The 12,306-nt window shown below is 35.4% G+C and overlaps 1 protein-coding gene across 1 annotated transcript in view; it reads left to right on the top strand.

The window, feature by feature from the left end:
* Positions 1-11,090, top strand: part of LOC140434424 (FGGY carbohydrate kinase domain-containing protein) — a 30,802-nt gene extending 19,712 nt beyond the window's left edge. The window contains exons 6-9 of the mRNA XM_072522685.1: positions 3,279-3,483; positions 4,386-4,536; positions 7,856-7,930; positions 10,693-11,090. Of these exons, the coding sequence (XP_072378786.1) occupies positions 3,279-3,483; positions 4,386-4,536; positions 7,856-7,930; positions 10,693-11,052 (791 nt within the window). The 3' untranslated portion in view covers positions 11,053-11,090. The remainder of the gene's footprint in view (positions 1-3,278; positions 3,484-4,385; positions 4,537-7,855; positions 7,931-10,692) is intronic.
* Positions 11,091-12,306: the final 1,216 nt, after the last annotated feature.

Here is a 12,306-nt window from a genome sequence, read left to right as displayed (position 1 = left end):
GGTTTTAAAATAAAATGGCACTTATTTGTGAGCCTTTTCAAGCCTGTTACTTCGGCTTCATCACCATTGATCAGTTGTTTCACCAAACAAACATATTTGAACATTTTCTTTTTTCCAGGAAAATTTACTAATACAAAATCCCCAATTTGTATTTTGGTAAATGTAAGTTTGTCAGTAGGGTTTTTTTCATCAAACTCTTCCAAATCACTTTTGCTTAGCTCGTCAAATTCAACAATTCTGTTTTCGCTTGAATCACTGTACCAAGAACTATTATCATTTTCGGAACTGCTTTCAGCAATTTTTTTTTTGTAAATCTTTTTAATTTTTTTTTCTGGTTTATATTTTTTTGTTGTATTTGAACTTAAAATTTTTTCAACATCGGCTCTTGTTATCACCTCTGCACCCAAGCACACGCGTTTTCTTTTCTTCGAATTAGAATTGTTTTCACGTTTGGTTGACCTCAATAACAACTTTCGAATGAAACATCCAGAATCTTCTCAGTTTCTTGAAATGTTTGTATATCTGTCGAGCTGGAAGTTGACTGTGCTTCGACTGTGATTGGATTTTCATTATTTTTTGCTGATGTACTAGGCAAAGTTAAGTCAGGACCATCAAACCTAGCCACGTTACGGGTTTTTGCCAACGTTGGAGAGCCACTGGGTCAAATAAATCTTGCTGAATAATATTCCTATTCAGCGGAACTATTCCTGCTTTAATGAAACCACTCACTAATATTTCGGGCCTGGTTTCCTGCCATATTTCTCCTATCATCTTGGAAAACATACTTTTTGTTACAGCGGCCCCCACATTTCTTCTCTGCCATTCAACAAGTTTAGCATCCCAACGGGTCTTCAGTGATTTAAATACACACAAATCTAAGGGCTGGAGTACATGACTGGTGTGAGGAGGGAGCTTAAGTATCGTAATATGGTTTTCAACAGCTATATTTCTGACATCTGCTCCAAGATGACTCGCGTGTCCGTCGTAAATTACTAATACCGGTCGTTCTGAACCAATAAACTTTAAAAAACTGTTTTCAAAATAGTTTCTAAATACAGTTGTCTCCATCCACCCTTTAGGAGTGGCAGCGTAGGTAGTATCTAAAAACTCCGTGCCACGCGGAGCAGTCCACTGGTCCCAAGCATGTTTACCTTTGAAGACAATAAGCGGAGGTGCTTTTTTGCCACTTGCGCTGCAGCACATAAGAACAGTTGTATTTTGTTTGCCAGGCCCACTAATAGTTCTTGTGGATGGAGCTCCCCTTTGTCCCGACAATTTTGGTTTTTGACGGATCTGTGCAAAAACTGCTTTCATCCAAGTTCCAAATTTGCGACGGGCGTTCTTGTAAACCAAGTTCTTCTATAACGTTTTCAAGTAAATCAAAATAGTTGTAGATCAGGAATGGGTCAAGGTTTTTTTTTCTAGCAAATTCAACACTCTGGGGTTTTTTAATAGAGAGGTTATGTCTACGCTTGAAATTAAGAAACCAATCTTCTCCTGGTTTACCATCTTTAAACTGTGTCTTAATGTTATTCTCTTTGACGAAATCAGCTACAACCCGCAACACCTCTTTTCTAGAAAGGCCAAAACCCCATTTTTCCATAGTACGAAGGCCATTTGCTAGTTTTTCTTCTTCCTGTTGAGGAATGTCCTGAGTTCTTCCATAGCTGGAACTTTTTTGTCCTCTCCTACCTTTAAGGTGATCATGGAGAGTACTTCTTGGAATTGTGTACACTTTAGTAGCTCGGTATAAAGTCATTTGCCCAGATTTAATTGCCGACAGTGCAATTTTTAAACTCTCTTTCATATATCCTTTGCCCCTGCTACTTCTGCGAATGTAATTTCTCACCATGGTGGAACTAAAAGCATAAAGAAAAACTGTGTGAGATTTGGGGCAAGTGCGTAATATGTGCCGCTCTTACCCCACAATTTTATCCGCACTAGCCCCGACTTTAAAAATACGTGGGGCAAGAGCGGTACAACAATAAAAACTGTCAAAAAGTAAATATTTAAAAAATATATTATGTTTATCATAAACTATTGTGCCTAAGATACTTACCTACCAAAAATAATATAAAGATGTTCACAGATTCGGTAGATATAAATGGATTAATTTTTATCAGTGTCCTTGCTCGAGAAGTTGCAAAACACAAGTGACACTACCGTACCTATAACATCAGTGAAACGTAATAAACCAGCTCGCTGTTGTTAAAGACTGTTGTCACGGGTATTAAAGATACCAAATAATAGATGGCAGCCCATATTTCAAAAGTGATAGGTTTTTATGATAATGTTCTGCACTTGCCCCGATAATGCACTTGCCCCATCTTACCTTATGTTTTTCGCCACTTTGTCTTTTTCGACTTTCAAAAACATTTTTAGTCTAAATTCGATTACAACTAGACTTTGCTCGCTATAAATATCTGTACCAGAGTAGGTTTTTATGAATTTTATATACTTCTTAAACTACAAGTTTTTTTTTTATAGAAGGTTATTTGGTACACAAAATTGTACATTCCGCACACAGTTATAATCTTCCACTTCCGGTATTTTTCTATGTTGGGCTAGGTATTTAGTTCGATCTATAAAAAAAATTTGAAAATGGAAATATTCCGAGCAGAAATAGATAAAGTGAAAATCATGCAATTTATTAATAATTGTAACTTTATAGAAAAAGAATGTTTTTGTAAATTGAGACTGTCTCAAAAATATCATTATCTGCTTTAATTTAACAAGATTATAATTACATTTATGATCTTTGTTACCATTCACTCTATTACTACGTAATCTCAAAATGGACCCCTTTAACTGACACTACATCAAATACTGTCTGAAGATCCTCCTACACGCTCGTTTTTAACAGTATCATAAGTTGTTATTTACAATCCATAGACCACAACACATACGTAGAGGTCCTCTATAATTTTAGTAAAAATAAAATAATAATTGAAGAACAACGGCTAAAACACTCAATCCTGTCTCACTCCTTTTAAAATATATATTATTTTTATCGTTTACTTTTTTTAGTACTCGAAATTAATTATAGTTGCTTGTAGGGGGATCGGAAAAATAAGTTGGATACACCTAGTAATGACCGATTTAAAGAAAAAAACTATTTTTCAGATAATAAATACAACTTTCCAATTTAGAGTTGTTTGTAAATTTCTGAAGAACAGATAATTCTTTTAAATTTTTGTTTTAAGTATGGTTTGAAAAAAAAAATATTTATAATTTGAAAGTATCCTCGATAGCACATTTTTTATCTTAATTTATTTTAGGCTTGATATGTGGTACATCTACATGTCACATGGCCGTTTCCAGAGAAGCTACTTTCACCCCAGGCGTATGGGGACCATACAAAAACGCCATGATACCTGGTATGTGGCTAAATGAAGGAGGACAGAGCGCAACCGGAAAACTTGTAGACCATATCATTGATACTCATCCGGCTACCCCAGAAATTAAGAAGAAACTTGGTGATATGTAAGTTACCTAAAAGATTTTTGACTTATAGACATATTAAGTACTAGCTGATATTAGTAACATTATTCATTCGAAACATCAGTACTTATTCATTATATTTGATCTGGTGATATTTCTTTTTTGAAGAAAGTGTGTCCAAATAACAAAGCGTTATCTGCTGGTTTCCAAAAAAATTCTCTATTTGAAAAACAAATGTTTCATGCTTATCATACTTTCGACTCAACATTGCTCTGAAAAAAGCTGTTAGGGGGTTGGAGCACCATTAATAATATAAGTATACAAATACTAGCCGATCACATCGGCATTACGCAAACAGGAACATAATTAGCTTAATTTATTACCGAAATCTATGTAAGGTTAACTGAAATTAATTTTCTGATTTCTTAGTTTGATGAGGAATTAGAAGTAATGCGAGAAAATTTTTCCTCATTCAAGATAATTGCGGATGTTACAAAAGATTATAGTGAGAATAAAAAGTTTAAGACGCATTACAATTCAACAATATCATTAAAGAAAAAAACTGACCTATGCACATTTCTTTTCCAATTCAGAAAATATGGCTCGTGACAGTTGCAAAGTTATAAAATATCACGGAAATAAATTTCAAAATAAAAAAGTTTATCCAAGCGCGATCACATCAACCGGCTTCAATAATTACTTTACTTGAGTAGCTAAACACTTATACCAGTAAAGTGGTAATAATGCATTGATTATAATAGTGATCAGTGTCTGGGGCTAGGGAGACTGAAACCTCGGAAGTTCTGAAGAAGACATCAAAGAGGATGTCGAAAGCTCGGCGCAATGATAATCGACGCGGTTTAACCTGGAAGACTGTTGAGTTTAATATTAATTATTGTAAATAATATTTTCTATTAACATACATTATGATTTTTACTTTTCAGGCACATCCAAAAATATTTAAGCAACATCCTAAAACAATTAGCCAAAAAGGATAATCTAACGTCAGTTGCTTATCTTACTAAAGATCTGCACGTTTGGCCAGACTTCCACGGAAATAGATCTCCAATCGCTGATCCAACTCTAAAAGGAATGGTAAGGGTCTTTATTTCTTTATAGATATTTTGATATGCTTGTAAATTATATTTATGTATTATATACTGTAGGTAGCCGAACAATACCGGAATCTCGAGCACTGAGCAATTACTCGTTGATGCTGTAACCATATATCTGAGACTTATTTTTACTCATTGGTGATAAGAAAATTACCTTTAATTCCCCATTATTTAATGTAAATTGGTAATTTTATTCATCAATACAAATTTTGTAGAAAGATTGCCGAAATGTGTATATGAGATCGGTTTCAAAGCGTCCGACGAGCTTGTCCGACGTCTGGTTTCCGTACTGTAAATTTCACTGATTTCCTTCTGGGATTTCTAAAACTCATTACTTTAGTATTTATCCCCTCTTTCCATGTTTTTTAGATATATTTCGCTTCCTACTTTGGCAGGTGTAACTGCGTGGTCAGTTTGGTCAGTCTGTTTTCGTCCATTCTTTGTACATGATTATAAGAGCTGTTGTTAATGAAAAGGCCACTGTCACATGCTGTCTAACGTCATCATTTCTAATTCTGCACTTATCAAAACTTATCAAAACACTTCTAGCTCTGTTGCTTTACCGGATTCTTTATGTCTTTGCACCATAGGTGGCACTAAATGTTATTTTTTTTTTTTTGTTGTTTTACGAATGAATATCAGAGCTTCATCATATTTCTTTTACGCTCCCTATTGTTCTTCTGGCTTCTCCTGCTTTTCTAGCTTTTTTTTTACAAAAGGCGGCATTTCTTTGAAAGCAATATCGATGTTCACGAACGACATTATTTTTCTTCTTTCTTAGCCTCGCTCTTTTTATGAGTCGCTGTTTCTTACTCTTCTTTGACATTCATTTCTGTATCGTGTCTTTTTTATTCACCTTTCTCTTTCAAGAAACACACACAGTCCTTCCATATTCTCCTCGGTTTTCCTCTACTTCTCCTTCCCCCCAACTTTTAACTGCTCTCTCCTTCGTCCCACATAGTTCTCATTTTTATACCTGACGTAACTACACCATTGCAGTCTTTGTTCTTGAACCTTTTTTGAGACTGCACTCCGGCTCTTTCCCTAATCATGTCGTACCTGATCTTGTCTCTTATAGTCTAACTCAACATCCACTGTAACATTTTCATTTCAGCCACCTCCATTTTCTTTTTCTGAATCTTTTTTACAGACCACACTTCACCGCCACAATACAGACCTCTTTTATATCTTTACTTTCAGACCTTCCCTGATTTTTCGATCACAGAGTACCCCGCTCGTTCGCTTTCAGTTGAACTAACCTGTCTATATCATGTGGGCAATTTCTCGATCTAGTATCACATTTTCTATTATGTAGGAACCAGGGTACTTATTTAAATTCCCTTACTCGTTCTAGTTTTGTCCCAAACAATTCGATGTTCTCAACCAATATTTTTCTTCCCAACCACATATACTTCGCTTTAGAGCTTTTAACCTCAAGCCTCCCCCCCCCCATGCAATACCCTTCTCCAACTTCTCCTTCAAGATTTCTTCGTCCTCCTCCACTCCACGATATCATCCGCAAAGAACATTGCCCAAGAAGCCCCCTAACGTACCTTCTCTGTCAGTACATCCATAACAAGATTAAACAGGCAGGGATCAAAGTTAAGAGCTTTGATGTAAACCAACCGTCACTGAAAAACTAGGTCATTCCGACATATGTCTTACGTTAGTGTACGCTCCCTCATATATTTAACGAAACCATTTCTCTCTCGTACATCTTCATAGTTTTGGTCTATGTCGTACGCCTTCCATAACAAATGTAGCTCTCTTTTCTTCTCACCGTATTTTTCTATCAACTGTCTCAAAGCAAACAATGCATTTGTTTTGGTCCTTCTGGCATAAATCCAAACTCTTCTTTTCCAATCGCTGTCTCTCTCTCCTATAATTCTCTCCCAAATTTTCATTGTGTGCTACATTAACTTCCCCCGTCCTCCTGTAGATCTTGCAATTTCGAATATTTCCTTTATCTTTTTACAGTGGTACCATCACGCTCTCCCTCCATCCTTTTTACTACATAGATCCTAATTAGCACTTACCACAACACATCGACAAACGATATAACTTTTTTTTTATATTGATTTTTCCGAAGAGATAATTAAAAAAAAAATAATTTATTTAACAAAAATAGCAACAAAGGCATATTAATATGATAAAGGTAAATTCTAGCCTGAGTTATAATAATAATTTTAATACATATATGAAAAAATATAATTTAAAAATGCAACGTATAATTTTTGGAAAGGTATGATGTCTTAATCAGTTCTTCAGTTCACTAGACGTAAGGCATTAGCTTATTAAGCTTAGTTTGTAATTTATGGAGCATAACTTTATTCTCATCTATATTTACATCCATCCTCCTCGCAAACACCCTCACTCGCTCTTTGCACAACAAAACGATCGGTATCACCGCTCCAATGACATATGGAGCCTCATTTGAAACTCTCCTATCCTATATGCGCTAGATACCCTGAGCAGCATTCGCCTTTGCGAAGCCTCCATCAGCTAAGCCTATTTCGCAGTGTTTAGTACGCTACACCACACGGGGGTAGCCTAGGTTACCACCGACTGGAAAACTCCATTTAATACCCTTCTTTTGGTGCTACCTGGGCCTCCAATGTTTGGCATCAGCCGTATCAACGCCTCCAGATTTCGGTTCGCCTTCTTTACCGTCTTTTGGATGTGTACTCCGAATCTTAATCTAAATAATCTTAAAGAATCTAACCTAACGTAACGTTATAACGAATTTTAAATTGGTTATAATAAAAAGTAATAAACCTACGAGTATAAAATTGCAAAACCAAATCAGAAGCTGGTTTTTCTAAATTATTTCCATGAAGAGACAGAAAAAGTTATTTGATATTTCTAAGACTATCTTACCATACAACATGACGAAGAGATTTAAGATCGCGTCCAGCCAATACCCAATCAGAAATCCCAATGATGAATCGCCCGTAATACGTATTAAACAAAGATTTTAAAAACTGGTTTTAAAATTTCTCAAAAATCGTTCTCAAAAAATCGTTCTTATGGTTCAAGAAATTTTTTGAGTGTGATGTTTTTACCGGGGTCGTGTTTAGGGTGAAAATCTCCGAGGTGAAAATGGAAACGTCAAAAATAAACTTTTTTCGACTGAAAGAGTAGTTAATTCCCATTAAAGATAATAAATGACATTAAAAATTGCTCTTGGAATGTTTCTCAACCATTCTTTGATAAATTTTAAGAAATGTAACCTTTATTTTGTCTCTCAATTACTGATAACTATAAAGGCAATATTACAATATTTCTTATTCTGTTTCTAGATATGTGGACTTACACTTACAACTGACGAAGAAAATTTGGCTCTATTGTATCTAGCAACTATGCAGGCCCTCTCAGTAAGTACCTACTGGTTTTATAGAAAAATATTCTTATTATTGTAAACAAGATAATAATATCAGACCACATGTCTTTATACTTTTTCCTCGGCCCCGTATCTGTATCAAATGTTAGTGCTCAATCTGATGTTATTATTCTAATTAAAACAGATTTGTAGATGTTATAATAGCAACTGTATTCCATCTATTTTTGGTTTTGTTTTACCTATATTTAGTTGCACTAGTTATATTAGAATAGTTTTTAGTTGCATGTTATATATACCAGAGTTTCTAGCATTGAGGTAATTTTTGATAAGAAAGTTTGTTAATTGGGAAATAGAAGAATGGAAGTGATATTGATCCACTTTCCTTCGCGTGATTTTGAATGTAGAAGTATAAGAGAAATATATCTACGAAATGTTATTTTACTATAATAACATAAAGTAATCAAGTATTACTGATAGGAAAATATAATTTACCATCGGTGTACATAGAAAGAATTTGGATATTTTAAGATATTGGACTTTTTTCTATAACTACGTGGGGGCAATACAAAACATTCGTATTTGTTTTATTTATAAAACATCAGAACTCGACGTTATACTCGGGATATAAGACTCGACATCAGTGGCCGATAACTTCCACAAAAAAGTGCATAAATCGTTAGTTTTAAAGGAAAAACTGTTATTCTCATAATCTACACATTAAATTAGGTCTTGCTGGCAGGGATCTTTACTGGCCCTCAAATTAAACAAAAAAATTCTGGCTAGCATCATCAGAATTAGAACAAAAGTTCAATATCAGAAAAAGAAAGCACTTCGCCTAGTAGTAAACTAATTTTTTGGGCAATATGAAGTCTGCCAATATCATATTATTATTGAATAACCTATTAAAACAGGTTTTATGAACGTTTCACTAAAATGTGAAAATATTGGAAAAATGCTACCAAGAGCATTGTGATGTAGGGATGATGAATGACTACATTTGGAGACTCACGTGGCTAGAACTATTAAAAAATGGCATGGGCCCGGTGAAGTGTCGTGTTCAGACCATCGAGATTAATATATGTTTATACACACTGCGAAGCACGTCAAGTAGACCTAAAACATTGTTTAGGCAGGGTTAAAGGGGTGATAAGGTATACATTGGATCTAGACATGGCCGCCGGACAATTTCAAGAGTTTGTCATGTCAGCGTTCGAAGAGAGCAGATAGTGAGAAATTGCATCAGGAAAGTACCCTGGTGAAATGACAACCTTGTAAATCAAACGACAGAAGCCAGGCAGAAATTTAATTTCGCCAAAACAGGTAAGTTGGGCGATTACCGCAAAGCTCTGACTGAATATAATAAATAACTGAGAAGGACAAAAAAGAATCTTGAATCCAAGAAAGATCTTGGAGAAATATTGCGAGAAGATAGAACAGACTGCAAAAGTTCAAGGTTTCATAAAGTTCTCTCAAAGGAGTCTTAGATAAGTATTCCCTTGTCCTAAAAGAAGTCAGGTTAATATACTCAGAATGGCTAAGAGACCCTGAAAGAACTTTTCAGGGTGCACTTTCCTGAGTCTAAAGCAAAACTGATATCACTAGACACACGTCAGCAGACTCAACTGGATACCATGATTTATGGTTCTATGGGAAAACTGGCGTTTGGCAAAAGATGTGGTGAACCAGGACAAAATTAAATGTTCAAAATAAACTCATTTGAGCTATATAAATCATCGAGTCCGAATGAGATTTATCCAATATTTATACAGAACAGAAATAACCTTATCTACAAAAAATTATGTATGATACTGCAGGCTAGCTTAGGACTGGAATACATACCAAAAGCATGAAGGTTAATAAAAAGGGCTCCTAAACCCAAGCCTGACAAAATTAGACAGAAAAAAGCTAAGTCCCTGAGGTCAATCATTTGACAATACCTACGATGCAATCACAAGGGCGATTCGTCTAAAAGGAATAGACGAAATAACAAAACAAGCTGGAGTTGGATAAACTACATACTGAGAAGCCGTGTGATATACTCAACGTTACTGTGGGAGACAGTGACAACACAAGTAGTCAGAGGCTGTCCGCAGGCGAAATTTTATCTTTCCTCTTGTGGAATCTGGTCATGGATGGGTTGAAAGCTAGACTTAGCAACGACAGGCATCATGTTCTGGGCTATGCGGATGACCTGGTCATCTTAGCCCATGGCAAATTTAATGGTTCAGTCAGAGATATAATCCAACAACCTATGACTGTAGTTACAGAATGGACTTCAAATGTGGGACTTAACAGAAGTCCCCAGTAGTTCAAAATCATGAAATTTACCAGAAGCGGCAATTCAGAGGGATTGGGTCCTCTAAGTCTGAATGGTACACAGCTAAACCTGGTGAGTGAAGTAAAGGATCTAAGAGTAATATGAAACTCAAGGCTTTCTTGGAATCAGCAGATAGAACGAATAACCAAGAGACCGGTAACTACGTTAATGGTAGCCAGACGCACTGATGGAAAAATATGGGGGTTTAAAAGCAGACATGTTATAGTAGATTTATAACGTGGTGGTAAAATTAACAGTTACATATGCATCAGTGGTATTTTGGCCAAAGGTGTAGTGTATTATGAATTGAATATTACTACAAATTAAGGTGCAAATCAACCATTACGTTTCCGAGACTGAATATTATTCAGTTTATAATCTTTCGATCTCACTATTAATTTTGTTTACTCTATTCCTTCTTATATTAATTAACTTTACCTTGCATGTGACATATTAACCGATTAAAATACATTTTTTAGTATGGAACTCGACATATACTCGACACCCTGAAGGCTTCTGGGTATAACGAAATCAAGTCAACTTTAATATGTGGCGGACTCAGCAAAAATCCAATTTTCACCCACAGTCAAGCTGATGTTTGTAATTTACCTACGGTATGTCCCAACGAAGTAGAATCAGTCCTTCTCGGGTGTGCTATTTTGGGAGCATGCGCAGCCGGACATTTCGAAAACATGACTGCGGCCATTCAAAGCATGGGTGGCGAAGGAAAAGTAGTGGAGCCGAATAAGGAACTGGTAGAGTACCACAATAAGAAGTACAAAGTATTTTTGAAGATGTATGAAGATCAAGTTGCTTATAGAAATACAATGAACTCCTGATTATGTTTTAATAAATGACTGTATTTTTTGTTGAAAGATATATTGGTTTTATTTATGTTTACCAAAGAATCGGAACTTAAACCGTTTTTAAGCGTATATATAGTTTTAGATACTATCAAAATATCAATCCTAATTCAGTCTCTTGATTATTTAAAATGTTTATGTACCCTCTAGACAAGCGCAGAAACATATAATGAATACAGTTTCTATTTACGTAATATGGAGGTAGTTTAACAAACGATTGTAAATTAGACAATGTACGATTTTTTATATATTGCCCATTTGTTTTTAAAAATAGTCTACTTTTCGTTGAATACATTTAATAAGATGATTTTTCAATTTTTTATTCCTGGCGAAAAGTAATGTAATATGTATCGGACCGGGTTGTAAATAATAACAACAGTATAGGAAATACTACCGACCTTAATTATCACTCCAAAACGTAATGCAAATAAATATACATTCCTTAAACGATCCTCCCGTCTGTCTCGTCCCGTGTTTCTTCCCAGATGATTGTGACGTAACCGCACTGCATGGTTGCCAATATATCACACTCCTCCCTTCTGGATGAATCTACTCATTATAGTCCTCCAAATACCTTGGAGGTTTTCTTATTCGAGCAGGTTGCTTTTTAACTTCAGCGGCCTGCTCTACAATTTCTAGTTCTGGGTCCACACATTCGTTTGAATGCAGAAACAGCGGTTGCGGAGTTACGAGTAATTTTGTTTCCATAGAGGTTGGCGGTGTCACTTCCTCTGTTGTTTCTTGATCACAGACACGGTTTTTTTTTATTTCGAATTAACGTGTCTCAACATCTTAGGTCATTGATACGGGAGCAAAGGTTTACAATAGTACTTACAAAGTTATGATACAAAGTTTACAATTGTGAAGAATAAAAATATTATGTAAATTATATTTTGTTAAACAATTGAGAAGTCTTTAAAAAGTCTATTAGGCTCTTGAGTCGGCTTGAACAGTTCAGAAGTTCTTCTAGACTAAATTATATTTTGTTAAACAATTGAGAAGTCTTTAAAAAGTCTATTAGGCTCTTGAGTCGGCTTGAACAGTTCAGAAGTTCTTCTAGACTATGGGTTATATTGTTGGCAATGCGGGTGACCTGGTAGTGCTGACATTCTGTGAGGATGTGTTTGACGGTGATATGAATATCGAATATCAGACTGATTTGGTTAGAAAGACGACGTAAAATTTTACCATCAGGGGTTTGAACCTTGTCTTGTAGCTTAACGGTCCAGT

This window comes from Diabrotica undecimpunctata, chromosome 2, assembly GCF_040954645.1.
Source record: "Diabrotica undecimpunctata isolate CICGRU chromosome 2, icDiaUnde3, whole genome shotgun sequence".
Classification (NCBI taxonomy): domain Eukaryota; kingdom Metazoa; phylum Arthropoda; class Insecta; order Coleoptera; family Chrysomelidae; genus Diabrotica; species Diabrotica undecimpunctata.
The sequence above is the reverse complement of the archived record's forward strand: the minus strand, read 5'-3'. Positions and strand labels throughout refer to the sequence as shown.